Here is a 17,330-nt window from a genome sequence, read left to right as displayed (position 1 = left end):
GTGGATGGATGAGAAGAATAAAGGAAAAAATAGAGAAATTAAATGCACAATAAAACTAGTTTTCTGAAAATGGATTCAATAATCTCTTTTGAAGAAATGAATACCAATTTATAGATCATTGGGGTTGTCTAGTAATTTACATATTTTTCTAAATTTTAATAGAATCGTTGCAAGCAATTAATGCACCATTACACTTTTAGTATTTATAACTAACGTTAGGATACTTCAATATATGTAACTATCATTGTGGTTGTTTAATATTTATAAATATTTAAAGTGGGCACTAATGGCCCATTGATATTTGCATCGGTCATCTGATAATCGTTTGGTCTACCGAAAGGCCTTAGATCGACTAGAAGGCCATAGGTCAGCTAGAAGGTTTTCAGTAGGTCTTCTAGAGGGAACCCCCTATAGATGCCTTATTATTAGGACAAACTTAGACAAAATTTGATAAGTAGCTCTTCTTCGGACTAAGGTCTTCATAGAGGTTGAAAAGATATTCTAAAGAGCCACAATTGGTCCTTTTTGTGAAGGGTCCCAAAATCAAGTTGATTATACATGAATTTTCCCTCGATTATGTGCATAATATTCTTTCATTTGATTGTACCTTTTACAATCCAAATTCGATGCAAATAACGATTTTGCCATATACCTTAACAACGAAACACACAAATATTGAAGGCAAATTGTGGCGAAGAAGCCTAATTAACTAGATTATTGAACAGGCAAAGCTTATGGAGTACAATTTATAGGAACAATGTACAAAATCATCTCATTCACCTTTACTTTTTCTGCATTTTTCCTCTTTTACAAATATCTCATTTATGCCCTATTGGATGCGACCGTGCTGGGTCTCGAGCGGCACAATCTTGATCGGTCGCTACAGTCAAAACTCTTTCATACCATCTTATCCAAGTCTTATATATTATATATTTCAGTACTAACTGTTTCCGAATCAAGTTTTTTAGGGTTAAAATCTTATCAGATAATTGTCAACTAAATCAGAGTTTGATAAACAACAATAAGAAAACATCAAATTTCATACTAATTGCACGCGGGAGGAAAATTACAGCTGGTCTATGTATTTGGATTATATATATACAAATATATTATGAGCTGTCTTGCAATCTCATATTGATAATAAAAAATTAGTGCAGCTAATCGTTACTAGAGGAACCCCACCGGCAAGTTTATCCTGTCGGAATGAGCATATATATATATATATAAAATCAACATTTGGTCCAGTAATTCCCCCCAAAAGGATTGACGACACTTATGTGCCCTCACCACAGGATTCGAACCCCGACCCGAGGGGATTACGCCGGAGGTCACACCAATAACTCAGGTCATTCGCACACACATATGTATATACATACATACATACATACATACATATGTGTATGTATATATATATATTAATCTAATTTTAAGGGCATAAACGAGTTCAATCTCGATCTTAATACAATGTTTTATTCAGCTCAATAATTATAAAATTTTACGCGCATTCACATGCATGCCATCCAATTCTTCTCTATTTATAACTAACACCAACATTTTACTTTACATGCATGTATATATATATAATATATATATATATATATATACATACATACATAAAAAAATTTGTAATTCATTTGTATTAAAAGGAAAAACACAATTTTCTCAGCCCCAAAGATTGAATCCACTAATTTAAAGTATGAAAACGAAATATGAAAAATGATTTGCCATTAAAACACAAACTGGACATGAAGAAAATAAGTACACATTTGCAGTCTAAACACACCAAACTTGAATAAAATAGTCTCAATCAAGGCTAGAATCATATTCTGTCCAAGGCGAAGGAGCTATCCAACCAGCACATAAATGGCGTAGATTATGCCCGGTATGTATCCCAACAAGGTTAGCAATAGGCAAATCCAAAACTCCACCTGCACATCGGAAAAGATTTACATATTTTAGCCCATGTTTTTCATTAGAATAAACTTCAGTGTAATAAGATTAAATTCAAAAGGTGCGTTTATGTACACACCACCAAATTCTTATGTATTTACATATCTAACACTTAAACTATGTCTTTTTAATTTTATAGCACGTAACTTTCAATTACATAAAAAAATACCACTGTTCAAACATTTTAGAAAAGTGAAATATATCTTTGCATATATAGATAATGTCGTATATAGGGGTGTAAATGAGCCGAATACAAGCGAGCCCAGACTCAACTTGTGTTCAGCTCGTTTATATTTCGAGCTCAAAAAATGTTCACTTGTGTTCAGCTCGTTTATATTTCGAGCTAAAAAAATGTTCGATTTGCTTAGCGAGCCGAACACGAATCATTCACAAGCAAAGAGTCATTTTGACAACCCTGATCACACAGTCATATGATGTTAAGGATTGGGACAAGATTTAAAACATCATTTGAATCTAATTTACTAATTTTTATTTTCTTTTCTTAATTATTGATTATAAATCTTTGTAGTCATGTAGCCAATTAAAATTTTTAAAAATACTACTCATTAAATATAAATATAAATTGATTAGTAGTATTTCGAGCCAAAACGAGCCGAACACGAGTTGTTCGCGAACAACGAGCCGTTCTAACAGCCCTAGTCGTATATGTAAAAATTTAATTTTAAGTATTAGATATATAAAAAGATAAAAAGAATTGGTATGTACAAAAATCTTTCGATTCAAAAGCTCTAACCATAAATATAAAATCTTTTGCCATATATTGATGAAGGGAAAAACAGTAGGTAAAGATAGGATTGAAATTCATTGAATATATTTTAAGATGAATATAAAAAAGTTATTTACATGATTTAATATCATGTTTATCTATAAAAAAAATTTAAAATCTTTCCATTAAGAACTATATTACTATAATTCAAGGAGAAAAAATATGCGCACCTAAGATTTACGCAATGCTAGCATGCCAGGAAGATTATTCAGAGGCTATTGGGGGATATATCCGTGTTATACACCCTGTAACCTCTCTGTAACCAACTTGTAACGTATAAATATATGAAAACAGAAACACACAACTTACTAGAAGGATATACCGCGGATATAACCCCTCAATATCATTTGGCTAACCTCTCTTACATACGTAGCGTTGTGTATGTCTTACGTACGCAAAATTTTCTCACAATTCAAGAGAGCAGAGAACAGATGAAATATCAAAATTATTGCCGGGTGATGTTTTTATAAAATACAAAACTATAATATAATTTAAGAGAAAAAAACTTAAATTCTATAAACAACATTGAATTTTCTCTAAATCTAAAAATAAAATAATAATAATAATAATAAAAGTTTGATAAACTCACTCCACAGCCGAAACGGAGGAAGACGCCGACGGGAGGAAGGATGATGGCCAGTATGACCTCTAAGAACGTTGCCGATGCCATTTCTCTCTTACTAAAGAGCTCTCTCTTTCTTTCTATTAATTGCTGTAATTGTTGTGCATTGTAAGTAGGAGAAATGGGCCTTTTATGTTGGTGAAGGTGGCTTCGTTTGCTCCCACGTGTATTTCGTGCATGCCACGTCTCTGCGTGAGAGGATGCCGCGTGTAGGATAAGTTTGGTTTTGTTTTTATTTTTGTATTAACTTTGATTTTTTCTTACTAATTGCGTAGGAGGGCTGTTTGGTTGGTACTTTTAATCATGTACTGTAAATTTGATGCATGAATTGTTGAAATATTTATATTTGGTGTGCTGTAAATAAAAGATATAATCAATTTATGAGGTTTATATTTTTACATAAAAGTCATTTTTTGTGTCACTAAAGTTCCCTTAAATTGAGCGAAAATCAATTACATCGTACTATCTCATTTTTGCAACTCTCTTAATCTCCTAGGCTTTCAGAGCAATTTCCTTCGTGCGGACTATATATATAAACTGTATCTGCACAAATCTCAATGAGATACAACGATCACAAAAGAAAAGACGTGATAGGTGAGATTAACATTACCTACATAGTGTTGGATCTATAGTGATGGAATGATAATAGTTATGGCATACTGAGGCCCCACAATAATCGAAGAATGTGTTCTTTCTCCAAATCTCTAGAGTTGAACCCTCGGATAAGTTTAAACTCCCAGTTTTAGAAGCTTACAAGGGCTTGTTGGATCCTAATGACTACCTCTCTTCGTTCTAATCATCGGTGTGTCTGTTGAAGGTCTCTGACACATTCAAATGTTGGTTGGTCTTCACTACCCTAAGATCATCAGTTCTGAGGTGGTTCAACTCACTCACGGTCGGAGTAATTACTTGCTCTTTCGATTCATGAGGCTTTTTCTTGGCACTGTTTGTGAGCGTCTGAAGGCAAAAGAAGAGGCAGCTTAAGCAAGGATTGAATCAGAGCTTGCACTCATTCATTCTACAAACCATTTAGAGGGAGATGCTGGAGGTGAAGAATCTGCAAGCGAACATGACACAAGGCACCATAACACAGAGTCTGAAGTCTGAGAGGTTACATTTTGACCTCAGCCTAGAAGAACCCTAATGTGTTTGCACAAATCTTAATGAGATCCAACAATCACTAGGGAAAAAAAACGTCAGAGGTGGGGACCCACACCAATAAAATCAAGGGTCCACTTCTGGACCGCCCGACTCTTGCTAGCTGGTTGAAGGCAAACCCTCAAATAGAGCAAAAATCAATAACCCAAACCAAGGGTGTCCCGGCATAACCTCCATACTCAACAGGATTCATCACACAAAACCGGACATAAAATAGAGGTTGCATGGCTACCTAATCGACAGTATGTATTATTTCACCAACCCCCAAGCTATGGTCCCCCTATTGTACAACCGACTGGACGTCTTTTTGGGGCTCCCGACCTAATTTATTTCTATTTCCTAAATACCCCCCTACTGTACTTATTTTACATTGAGTACAGGTGTAATTTCGTGGTCCAAATATATATAAATTAAAAACTCATCTCATTTCATGAATAAGGCTGCGCATTGTCACAGTTCATTATCGTACTCTATTTTTCTCTCCTTATTATGCTCTATTCCTTGGGTGTGTCTCGGGACAAGTTTGAATTCAATATCCTAAAAGGTACGATGAGCATGGAATCATGTCGTCAATAAGAAAAGGAGCACAATAACAAGAGAAAAACCACCAAAAAAACATGGTGAATGTTGGATGTACTAGAGAGTTCAAAGAGGAGTTTGTGCATTAAGATATGCAAGAGCTGAGGAGCTAAATAGCGAATCAGGTGTCATGATAGATCGCTGAGGTCCTTAGGGTTGTCATGCTCTAAGAGGAGAATGCACTTCTATAGGGCAGAACCCTCCCTTAGAAACGACGTTGGCACACAATAGCAAAAGGTTGATCCTTGGTTCAGAGAGAGCTAGATAATTACATAACCTGCATAGTGTTGGATCTATAGTGATGGAATGATAATAGTTTTGGCATACTAAGGCCCCACAACAATCAAAGAATGTGTTTTCTCTCCAATTCTCCAGAGTTGAACCATGTATAAGTTTAAAACTCTTAGTTTTAGAAGCTTACAAGGGTTTATTGGACCCTAATGACCACCTCTCTTCGTTCTAATCATCGGTGTGTATGTTGAATGTCTCTGACACATTCAAATGTTGGTTTTTCTTCACTACCCTAAGATTATTAGCTCTAAGGTGCTTCAACTCACTCACGGCTGGAGTGATTACTTGTTCTTTCGATTCGTGAGACTTTTCTTGGCACAGTTTGTGAGCGCCTGAAGGTTAAAGAAGAGGTAGCTTAAGCAAGGATTGAATCAGAGCCTGCGCTCATTCATTTTCTCACTTGCACTCATTCATTCTACAAGCCATTTAGAGGGAGATGTTGGAGGTGAAGAATCTGGAAGCATACATGGCATAAGGCACCGTAACACAGAGTTTGAAGTCCAAGAGGTTACATTTTGACATCGGTCAGGAAGAAACCTAAAGTGGCTAAATTGCTAGAGATGGCCAACAAGTATATTAACGCATATGAAATTATCACAAAACCCGAGCCATCTTATAATAGACCCCAGAAGATAGCCTCACATAATAGTGGGTGGAAGACGAAATAAAAATTATGACCACTCGCCTGCCCTCGGTATTGAGATGGTCAGCCACTTCATAATAATGGAGAAGCGGTCTGGAGTAACAATCAGGGAGGTTAGGCAAGGAGCCTTAACCAATGATTGGTTCAATACTATGAGAGACGAATCCAACACTATGATCATTGTATAATGATTATGAAATCCCGCAGGCCAATTCATTGAGAGTGTCAATGGAAGAGATAGTGGACACCATTCAGGATAAAGAATACGTCAAGTAGGCACCGCTAATCAGGGTTGGCGCTTTCCTTTGGGATCCAAAGAAATAATGCAGGTACCACCACAACCACGACACATTGAAGTGTAGACACCTCTGAAACTTGATCAAGGAGTTGATTAGGGCCAGAAAGTTTAAGAAGTTTCTGGCAACTAGAGCTATGATACAGAGGCAATAAAAGGCCCAAGTTGTGAAGCCCAGGACGAACCTATTGGGGTGAAAATTATTCATATCACCAAAACAATCCCAACCATATTTGAAGGAAATGAGTCATCCCGACGAACCTCCCAGAAAAGGTCTCAGTAAGGGGAACTGTAAAGCGTCGCTTCCATGCAGAACGGAGGAAGTTACCCCTCATCGCATTCACCAATGCAATTCTAGCTCCAAGGGGAAATCCTTACAACGATGTCATTGTTGTAATGGCGGTAATCAACAACTGTCAGGTAGGGAGTATCCTAATCGAAATTGATAGCTCCATGAACATACTATTCTAATCGGTGTTTGATAACCTGAGTCTTCAAACCGACTAGTTGGTGGCACCGACTAGCTCTTTGTATGGTTTTTAAGAGATACAAAAGAGGCCCTAGGAGCAATTCCACTGGCGGTCACCTGGCGAGAGGTTGGAAAGCAAGTCACTCACACGGAATATTTTCTAACAGTGGACTCACCGCCTCCTACATCACATTCTTTAGCTACCCATTGTTGAACCGATTAAAGGCTGTGGTATCCACATATCACGTTAACGGTGAAATTCCCTAGTGAACGAGAAGTGGTCAACAATTGGGGAGATTTGAAGTAGTCCCCTGCAGAACTGAAGGGAATGGGGTCTCGAGACAGACGAGACCACTTCGAAAATCCTCTTTACTAATAGAGAGCCTGGTAAATCGAGTGAGAATCTTATTGCAGGACACAGGGAGCTACTGATCCATATGCTTCGGGAGCATCAAAACTTCTTCGCTTGGTCATCAATTAAGATGTCAAGAATACTGATCAACATTGTCTCACATTGGTTCAATGTAAATACCACCATCTGACTTGATAAGCAGAGAATCAAAAACTCGGTGACAGAACTAGCCTGACTAATCAAGGAGGAGGTGTTGAATTTGAAGGATGTCGGTTGCCTCTCTAATGTAGTCATGGCCCAAAAGGCCAATTGTAAATGACGAATGTGCATGAGCATTACCAATTTGAATGTTGCTTGCCTGAAGGATCGCTACCCCCTAGCGAGGTTCAATGTCCTGGTGGTCTGCAACCGAACACTCTGTCATGAGTTTTCTGATGCATTCTCATGATATTATCACCAAATTGACACTTAAAAGTTTGTTATTATAATTGTTTATGGAGTGTATTGTTTTATAGTAATATCCTTTAGGCTTGACTGACATACTCAAAATTTATCACTATCGAAAATGATCTCCTGCTCAGCAGTTATAAGTTCCGTGAGGGGCAACGGACAAATCATTACAGGAGATTTTTCAGAGATTAACTCATTATTGCCCTACCGATAATCAAACACTGAGCTACCAAACAAGCGTGATAATATACAGAGTCGGCAACACAAACTAAAATAAAAGACAAATCATTACAGGAGATTTTTCAGAGATTAACTGATTATTGCACTACCTATAACCAAACACTGAGCTACCAAACAAGTGTGATAATATACAGAGTCGACAACACAAACTAAAATAAAAGACAAAGCAAAAACCAAGGTATAGACAAAAAAGAACATATTTCAATTTTGTGACAAAAAGGATTCACATGCATTAAAAGTGCAAAAGAAAAGTATTTCTTTTCATTTACGGTCACAATCCAACCTAACAATTCCGACAATATAATTGATCGTTCAAATTGATTTGAACTAAAAATTAACTAAGATTTTACATTTGCAAATTTTAAAAATTTATCAAAATAATATTTATCCTCTAAAGAAGAAATAAAACCAACATAATATCTAGAACCTATAAATTGCATACATCATAATTATTTTATAAATTAAAATCAACTTATACATGATTTCATCAAATAACAATTTTTTTTTAAAAACACAACAAGAATGCCCATCAAGTTCCATCTTAATTTTATACTTTAAATCTCAAACCCTATATCCATGATTACATTGTTAGAGCCACCAAGGAAAATCCAAAACAAAAACCCTGTTTTTTATTTCTCCTCACTCCGCCCGCATGATAACTAAGAAAATATTAGGTGCGTGAGGACAACCAATAAGGAAGTAGTACACTTGCACTGCACTCAAAATGTACTGATATTTTCTCCGTTATAACGCTTGGGGTGTAAACAGGCCGAACATGAGATATTTCGAGCTCAAAAAGTGTATTTGTGTTCAGCTTGTTTGTTTAACGAGCCGAACATGACCACGAGACGTTTACGAACAAAGAATTGTTTTGACAACTCTAATCACGTAGTCATAAGATGTCAGTGATTCGGGCAAGATTTAAAAATTATTGTTCATATTAAAGCATCATTTGAATTTATATTAAAACATCATTTGAATTCGATTTAATAATTTTAATTCTATTTTTGTAATTAATACTTTAATTGATTATAAATCTTTGTAGTTTTATAGTTAATTAATTTTTTTAAAAGTACTATTCATCGAAGAGATATCTAGATATATATAATTGATTAGTAGTATTTTGAGCCAAAATGAGTAGACACGAACGTATAAATTTTAGCTCGTGTTGTTCGTGTTTGGCTCGTTAAACTAACGAATGAGCCGAAAATGAGACACTTAACGAGTTGAACACGAGCTGTTCACAAACAACGAGCTGTTTTACGGTACTAATGACGCAACAATCACATTTTTAAAGACTAGGTAAAAGGACACGTCAGCAGCGTCAAGTGGGCCCACTTTATAGGATCTGAGCCTTCCCGCCCGCTAATACGGCCTCAGAAGAACGTACCAATCCGGTAGCCACTGAAACAGAAGAAGGACGCAATTTATCAATGTCTTCTTCGACTTCAGAGCCCTCCAGGTGAAAAAATTCATTCTTCTTCTTCTTCATTGTACGATGATTTAGAATACGGAAGGAGATTATTTTGTTCTTGTTTCAAGGTCGGAGGAAAAAGCCCCAATTGACTCGGACAAGCCATCAACATCTGCAGGGGAAAATGAAGTATGTAAAGCCTGCACCTTTGACAGATCTCCATCCGAAATGGTTTCCCACTACAGCAAATTCAAGGAAGAAATTCATCGGTTCTGCTTATATTGCCTCAAGTACCTTCTGCACCTGGATGGCTACCCTGCTACCTGCATATTCTGTGGAGAATCTCTCAAAGATGAAGAATATTGGCATGTCTTATCTCCGAGCCACAAGGCAATGGTGAGCATGCTTAGAGATGAAAAGGCCATTCCTGTTAAGGAAAGAGCTTACTGCGCAAACCAACAGTGTTCGGCTCTGCACTCGAAGGCTGAAGCGAGGCTGCCTCAGGAAGAGCTTGCGAAGCTCTGTTATGATGCTTCTGGGCTTGCAGAGTGCAAGAAATGCAAGCAGCGTTTCTGCTTGAACTGCCACGTTCCATGGCATGATTTGATGTCGTGTGATGATTATAAGAAATCGGTTGTTGCAGCGGAATTGGAGGCTGATGATAGAAAGTTGTACAGGCTTGCGGAGAAGAAGTTTTGGGTTACGTGCAGTGACTGCGAGAGGATTATAGAGCATGATGGAGGCTGTGACAATGTTCATTGCAGGTATATGTTATTTTTTTCAAGATTTTTTTTTTTGTTTGAATGTACGTGAACGTATGTGCTAGCTCAAACTTCTCAAGTAAAGCATTATTGTATATGTATAAGAAAAAAGTACCGACATGAATCACAGGAGGATCTACCGGCGGCACAGACAGGATAAGACGTGTTGCAGGAGGGCCCTCCAATAGGAGACTCGGGGGCCCATGTGTCCGATCAGAAGCAGCAAGACCAAAATTAACCAAGGCATCCAACCGGCCCATTCGAACAGTTCGACTAGCCGCTAAGTACACGGGAATCCAAGGCATCCAACCGGCCCATTCGAGCAGTTTGACTAGCCGCTAAGTACACGGGAATCCAAGGCATCCAACCGGCCCATTCGAGCAGTTTGACTAGCCGCTAAGTACACGGGAATCCAAGGCATCCCCATGATGGAACCATCCCAACGGGAAAAGCTAACCCCTCAAGTCTGACAATTCCCTCAGAGGTACTCTACAGCCTCAATCTCAGCCATCCCCTTAGATCCATTCGTCTAAAAGCGGCTACCTATCAGATTACGGTGATTCACTCTCTATCTAATAGCCTAGCTCCGCCTAGCCAACAAGAGTTCCTTATCGAGGATCGAGAGTCAAAGGCCATGCCTCATTAACTGATCGACTCCACTTAACTGACCAAGTCAACATTGTTGACCTTTTTGCATAAAGAGTCTAGCCAACTAATAGTATCAAACCTAGCGACCGATAGGCATACAAGACCAGGCCGATCGATGGATATCTCTAGCTTAGCAGACCAGCAGGGCATGTTAAAGTGCTCATCAATCTAACCAGCTGAACTTTAGAGCCACCAAACCTATAATAATAAGCATGTCCCCTATTAAAATAAGGGCACATGTAAATTCACAAATGGTACCCCTTTTATCTATAAACAGATTGTCATTTTATGAATAAAGAGTTATACACTTCCTCTAAATCACTATTCATTTCTATTGATTTATCTCTCTCTCTCTATCTCTTGTCGCACACTTTATTCATTTGGTGTGATTCATCGACAAATAAGGATCCTACAACACACTACAAAAATTGATTCCATTTTCGAAGGCCATATGCCATCGATTAAAATCATAAAACCATACGTTAAAAAATTTTTAACAGCTTGTTGATAGTTTTAAAATCATAGTTAAGAGTCTTGTCGGCAATTCATAAACTAATGGCTTTTACTTACTAACTGTCTTCCAAAGAGTGATGATCATCACTTTATGATGAATTTGAAGATGTGGCTAATTACAATGGCTAAAACTGTCATATTTAGCAGATGATTTTGCATAGATAAGCCATTAGATATAACCGTTGAGGTAGTCGTCGGTAAATTGGAACAAATTTATATTTTTGTCATAGTAACCTGATCCCGACTTTCTATATAGATGTAAAATGCGATGTATGTGATTTATGCTTAACTTTTTTAATAGTTATTCTTAATTAGTAAAAAGCCAAAAACTTGATCCAAAGCAAATGCTAGATAAGTTTTCCACTATGAAACAAATAAGAATACAATTCTAATAATTAAATATGAGATACTACACAAGTATACGTATCGTTATCAAGTAATATAGGACTTTTTCTTATAAAATCCCGAATATTGAACCCACAGGGAAGACTGCAATATGGAAGACTGCAATATGCAGACTGCAATATGCACTTTAAAAAAAATTTAGATGACAAAAATCTACTTAACAAAGTATTCTTACTTAAATATAAGATGATATAATATGAATGAAAATTTTATTCTTTTTGTAATTTTTGGTTTATTGAAATAAAGTAAGCAACTAATTAACTTAACTAAATATTTGCAAGATGAAGGAAATATAATTAAAATAGCTTTTTTCTTATCATGAATCAGTAGTAAGTATAGAAATTCTATTGTGGAAGTAAACTAAATGTGTTGTGTCAAATAGGAGCAGTAATATTCATTACTCTTGCTAGAGATTCTATAAAGAACATTGGCTAATTTAAAGATTGAATAGTCTTGAAGAGCAATTTAACATAAGATGCTAAAATAGGAATGAAAGTTTGATTCTTTTTGTAATTTTTGATAATTGAAAAAAAAGTAAGCAACTAGTATGGAAACCTAAAACTATAAATCAAATTGAGAGCTTTAGGCTGTCACTCTAAAGTCCTCTAATTCTATATTCATGAAAATTTTATTTCCCTATTTATTTGCACTGAACCCCATGAACTACATTCTCATTCATGAAATCAACATGTGATTCTAACCATTTTTTGATTGAGACAAGACCATATCTGTTATGAATTCGTCGCCTGTCACCATAAGACACTCTGAGGTCACTCTTGCTCTGAGGCTAGGTAGAAGGGCTCGAATGACCAGGAACAGGTTAATCAAGACCATATCTGTTATGAATTCGTCGCCTGTCACCCTAAGACACTCTGAGGTCACTCTTGCTCTAAGGCTTGGTAGAAGGGCTCGAATGACCAGGAACAGGTTAATCTAGACCCAACAACAGGTTCCCTTTTTTGTTTTGGTTCTGATCTTTGATTCCTCTGGATAAGAATCAGTTTGCTATTCTTTCTGACTGTGTGTACTGCGTCCCCTCGCGACACGAGCTCTCTTAGGCTTGTTGTTCAGGTTGATCATTCTGTCAAGAGACTTTTGATGAAGAAAATTGTCAGAGATGTTTCCTCCCTACAGGGAAAGGGTTCAGTTTCTCCGGTGAAGCTCCTGGCCTAGATCTCGGAGATATTCGAGCATGTCATGGAGCAGCACCTTTAGGTTCCTCACCCACGACGTATTTGCAGTAGGAGAGCGGGATTCATTGTGAGGCTGAGGTACTTACGCTCCATGGTGTAGACCGTCGAGCCTGTCTAGAAGTCTAAAGGAGCTCCAGATATGGAGCTTATTGGGGATGTGTCAGAGTTAGGTTCTATTATTGTTCACTACTACTATTGTTGCAGTGTTGGTCACATCTCTTATTTTATCATCTTCTATTGGTAGTAATTAAAAAATATATTTATTTAATTATTGTTCTCCTACTTTGAGTAAATATTATGTTCATACTATTTTTGATAGTGGGGCGAGATCTGGGGCACACCTTCATCGATACTCCCCTCATCTATACTTAAGAGAGGGCTATCGCCTGTTCATGAGGAAGTGGGTCTGAAAGGTCCCCACCGTCGCTCCTCTTATAGTTCCTCCTTCGGTTCTAGAGGCTGCTATTTTGATCTTGGGCCAAGTTGTCCCCTCACTCGATCGTAGTTTGGAGCTACCTTAGGTTAATCCTAAGCGTAAGCCGGGTTTGATCTTTAGGAGGACATTTTCAATTATCTTCCTGATGTTCCTGATGACCTACTCAAAGAGGAACACCTCCTCGGTGAGCTGTAGCGTGATTTTGAGATCGCAACTCTCCATGTCATGGTGGTGACCACTCGTGGTCAAAATTCCACTTCTGATGACTCAACACTTGATCTCGATGTGGCTGACCATCACGAGCCTGCAGAGACTTAAGATGTCCCCATGAACGATTAAGGGAGTCCTACTATGGAAGAGACTATCATCCTTCTATAGGGCCAGATAACCATCCTCACTACCAAAATTGCTACGTTACTGGCTAATCTAGCTGGGTTTACGTAGTCTGGCCTCTGGCGTAGGTAGAGTCACTTTTTGTGACACTTGTTGTGCCACTTAAACCTATGAGAAGAGTACATGCCACTTTGTCTGAGGTTGCCCACCATGAGCAGACACCTTCAAACTCACACTTGTAGTCCTTAGTGGATGTGAAATTCAAGGCAGCCTTAGCTGCTCAGCTGGGTGAGACTGTAGTTCAAAGTGGTAGACCTTACCTCGAGACATACAAATACATATTGTATCTTTCAGGGTTAGTCCCTTCACCTTTCAAATAGTGTTGTGAGAAGACTCACCTATCGAAGGTGGAGAGATCCGTGAAAACATAGAGGGATGGCCTTATAGCCTGAAAATAACCAACAAGCGCCTTTCACCACTTCGTAGAAAAGGTGAGCTCGATGCGAGGTACTTCAATAGAAACAACTTGATGTGTTCGACGCCCTTTTGAGGGGAAGGGCGCTGAACAAATGCCTCAGCGGGCATGTGATTTACCTATGGTAATCCGTATTGGGTGCTTGAAAGAGCCGAAGGTTATGATTCTCTCAGGAGCACAAAAAATACTCGGAGAAAAAGAAACAAAGTTTCCTTTGACAATGTCAATCGTGACCACCTTTTCACGTACAAGAATGGCATAATAGCTTCAAGTTGCTAACCATAACAACTAATGGATGGATTTGAAGTACAAGGTCTACGAGAAACAAAAAGTAACACTACAATAGAAAGAAAGTTAAGTCACTAAAAATGTAAGCAAGCCCCCTAAAAGAGAGAAAGCGCACTACTCCTAGTGGCTCCACAAAACTACAGGTCTGTTTGGACCCGCAGAACAGGCAAACACAACTCCATAGATGGAAAGAGAGTAAATCTTCCCCAAAGGAGCTACTAACCTTGTGAATATACTAGAATCCTCAAGAAGTAAAAAAAAATCTCCCGTTATGAAGAGAAAGTTTCATCCCCAATGGAGTCACCAATCTATTTTCAATCCTTTCTCTTTTATTTTTAAAGGAGTCACTAGTTTGTTCATCATCATATACTTCTCTTTTCTGAATAAGTCTCTCTTTCAAATCATATGAATGATCAGAAGAGTAGAGGAACTGAAAAATAATGACATATAACAATGACGACAGACTGAAGAAAGAACATGGAGAGCTTACATGTGATAAACCTCGCAAGGATATATGAAGTATGTTTGCCCAAACAAGATCAGTTAGAAGCACCTTAGACCATTATCCATGAAAGAATACCTACGTAGATTACCCACAACCAGAGATTCAGATGTGTTTGCATGTTCTGGGGTCCAAAGTGCTCTTAATGGGACGTATTCCGCTTGGTTACTTACATCTTCGGGGTTGCCCAAGAATACTCTTGATCGATGAAGTTTTGCTTATATTAGAAGTGACCACTAACATAGGGTTATCAAAGGATATTTAACTTGCAGTGGAATGTTCTGATGCTTTCAAAGGTCTCGCTAAGCCACGAGGTAGAGAGTGAGTCTCTCATGGTCCCACTTGCGTAACAAACTCATCGAAATACAGAGCCTCAAAATAACCGAATCATCCTGAGAGAGAATCTCAATACGACAAAGCACATTCAAGTTGTATGGGTAGAGAACATATCCCAAACGGGCAGTAGCTCATCGATAATCAGATCGTCGAGGTGATAGGAACAAAGGCCCAAATGGGTGACAACTCATCAGTAATCGAGTCGTCAAGATGATATCAAAGACAACAGAAGGAGCGACAGGGCTCAATAGGGGTAGTCAAAGGAAGGGACGATAATCCCTAGAAGAAAGAGGTAGCTAGATTAGGGTACCACAAACCCGTTATCCCAAGCTACTGCCCTAGAAGAAAGAGGTAGCTAGATTAGGGTACCACGGACCCGTTATCCCAAGCTACTGGGACCCTAAGTTTTTTTGGTCGTGAAGGTAGTCGACCCAACACGTCATGAGATCCCCGATTAGTAATCCGTGAATTACATAATCTACAGGAACCTCAGTAGTCTTAAGGTCAAAGGAACAGAACTCTATCTTATGACTATCAGGTGGAGCTTCAAGATGTAGGACATATACCCGCTGAAATGCAAGGATGCCGTTGGAAAGAATAGAAAGGGAGGATCAGCTGCAAAGCTGAAAATGCTCCCAACAAAATGACTTACACCCCATTTGGGTCAGGAAAGCTACTAATGACCTAAGCGCACTAAACAACCACCTAAGTGGAAATCTATGTTGGGTCAGTCAGGTTGGAGAAGCACGAGGACTTCTTCTCGGGACATGCAAATGATACAGTTATCTAGAGCAGTCTTTAAATATCGTGACGCACAACAAGTGCATTCTTATAACTCCTATAAATTATCCCCACTCGATGGATTACGGCTTGTGGTTGAAGGTAGAACCTGCATTCATAGTGACGATTTTGTAAAGTAATATAACAGTTCAGACAAACTGCTTGTGCAGAAGATGATTCATGCTATATATCTTCATTACTCTCAGGCATTCACACGCATAATGTGTTCAATGAAAAATTGTGCCAGTAAATTCTGAATTTGCTCAATGGAATAATTTCGATCGAATTGCTCTCACTTTGTCAACCAGCTGTTGCATCTTCTGGTTGAAGAGCAATGGTTTATATGGCAGACCTTATGACAGCATTAATCAAGAAGCCCGCATCAATCAATATTTGCATATCTAACTGAAACATTTTAGTCTATGCATTCTGAACGGTTTGTAGAAAAATTTGTAGTGACAGCAACAAAGCCAGCATGTTAAAAATTCTTTCATCTTCAGTCATGGTTTGCAGACTAAAATAAGCTTGATTATAATTGCATGAAAAAGCAGCACAGGCTCGACTATGGCCATTTTAAAGACGTGAATTATCATTCAAATAACACTTTCTGTAGTTTAAAGAAAGTTACGCGGTGCATATATTTGGGATAAACCTATAAGTGTAAGCTAATGCTCTCCTCCCAATATGGGATTATTGAAGTGTTGTTCAAGACTGAAGACCTAATAATAATTTCTGGATTGAATAGCCAACTATACTTATTAAATTTCATAAAATTATTGGTTAATAATTTTATATAAAAAATTAAGTAATCATTCAAAATTTTAACAAATTTTCAAGCTTTATGAAAAATCTAATATAAATTAAAATTTTAATTTTAATAAAAAACTTAGTGCTCATTTGAATTTTTAATTTGTTCAATTAATATAAATAAAGAAAGTACAAATCTTGTGTGAACATTAAAATTATTAAGCAAGTTGAATATGAGCATATATGTGAAAGTTGTACTTAAGTTTGAACTAAACATCAACAACTTATGATTCAACCAAGTCTAGTCTAATTTATGATATACTCGACTTGGCTCGACTCGATTATAGCTCTACATTGAGGAAAAAGTTTGTGTACATAAGATACGCAGACGTACGCAGAGCTGCGTACGTCTGTAACATGCAAACATGTTACAGGGAGGATTTTAGGAGGTTATAACCGCGTTATACCCCTTGCAACCACCATGTAACATATATGTTCCTTCGAGTAAGTTTCGTGCTTCTGTTTTCATATATAAGTAGGTTACAGGGAGGTTATAGGGGGTATAACGCGGTTATAACCTCCTGAAATCCTTCTTGTAACTTGTTTGCAGGTTACAGACGTACGCAGCTGTGCGTACGTCTTATGTACGCAAAATTTTTCCTA

The 17,330-nt window shown here is 37.7% G+C and overlaps 2 protein-coding genes across 3 annotated transcripts; one reads left to right on the top strand and one right to left on the bottom strand.

Moving 5' to 3' along the window:
- Window positions 1-1,641: 1,641 nt before the first annotated feature.
- LOC110020629 (low temperature-induced protein lt101.2) lies at window positions 1,642-3,444 on the bottom strand. Its single transcript, XM_020718787.1, has 2 exons — window positions 3,327-3,444; window positions 1,642-1,928 (listed from the first exon to the last, which is right to left on the bottom strand). The coding sequence occupies exons 1-2, from the start codon at window positions 3,405-3,407 to the stop codon at window positions 1,845-1,847; spliced, it is 165 nt and encodes a 54-aa protein (XP_020574446.1). The 5' UTR covers window positions 3,408-3,444; the 3' UTR covers window positions 1,642-1,844.
- A 5,776-nt stretch (window positions 3,445-9,220) lies between these two features.
- Window positions 9,221-10,210, top strand: LOC110020636 (E3 ubiquitin-protein ligase RNF144B-like). 2 transcript variants are annotated; one of them, XM_020718800.1, is made up of 3 exons: window positions 9,221-9,298; window positions 9,379-10,014; window positions 10,142-10,210. In XM_020718800.1, the coding sequence occupies exons 1-3, from the start codon at window positions 9,270-9,272 to the stop codon at window positions 10,197-10,199; spliced, it is 723 nt and encodes a 240-aa protein (XP_020574459.1). In that variant the 5' UTR covers window positions 9,221-9,269; the 3' UTR covers window positions 10,200-10,210. The 2 variants fall into 2 exon arrangements, with proteins under 2 accessions (XP_020574459.1, XP_020574460.1); XM_020718801.1 differs by having other exon boundaries at window positions 9,223-9,298; window positions 9,429-10,014.
- The last annotated feature ends 7,120 nt before the right edge of the window (window positions 10,211-17,330 follow it).

This window comes from Phalaenopsis equestris, unplaced genomic scaffold, assembly GCF_001263595.1.
Source record: "Phalaenopsis equestris unplaced genomic scaffold, ASM126359v1 Scaffold000105, whole genome shotgun sequence".
Taxonomy (NCBI): domain Eukaryota; kingdom Viridiplantae; phylum Streptophyta; class Magnoliopsida; order Asparagales; family Orchidaceae; genus Phalaenopsis; species Phalaenopsis equestris.
The sequence above is the reverse complement of the archived record's forward strand: the minus strand, read 5'-3'. Positions and strand labels throughout refer to the sequence as shown.

Excerpts from the sequence above, each read along its gene's own strand:
- LOC110020629 (XM_020718787.1), bottom strand. The coding sequence starts at position 3,407 with ATGGCATCGGCAACGTTCTTAGAGGTCATACTGGCCATCATCCTTCCT. Across the intron at positions 1,929-3,326 it reads TCCTCCGTTTCGGCTGTGGA|GTGGAGTTTTGGATTTGCCT; the intron begins GTGAGTTTATCA and ends TCCGATGTGCAG.
- LOC110020636 (XM_020718800.1), top strand. The coding sequence starts at position 9,270 with ATGTCTTCTTCGACTTCAGAGCCCTCCAG. Across the intron at positions 9,299-9,378 it reads TCGACTTCAGAGCCCTCCAG|GTCGGAGGAAAAAGCCCCAA; the intron begins GTGAAAAAATTC and ends TCTTGTTTCAAG. Across the intron at positions 10,015-10,141 it reads TGTGACAATGTTCATTGCAG|GAGGATCTACCGGCGGCACA; the intron begins GTATATGTTATT and ends CATGAATCACAG.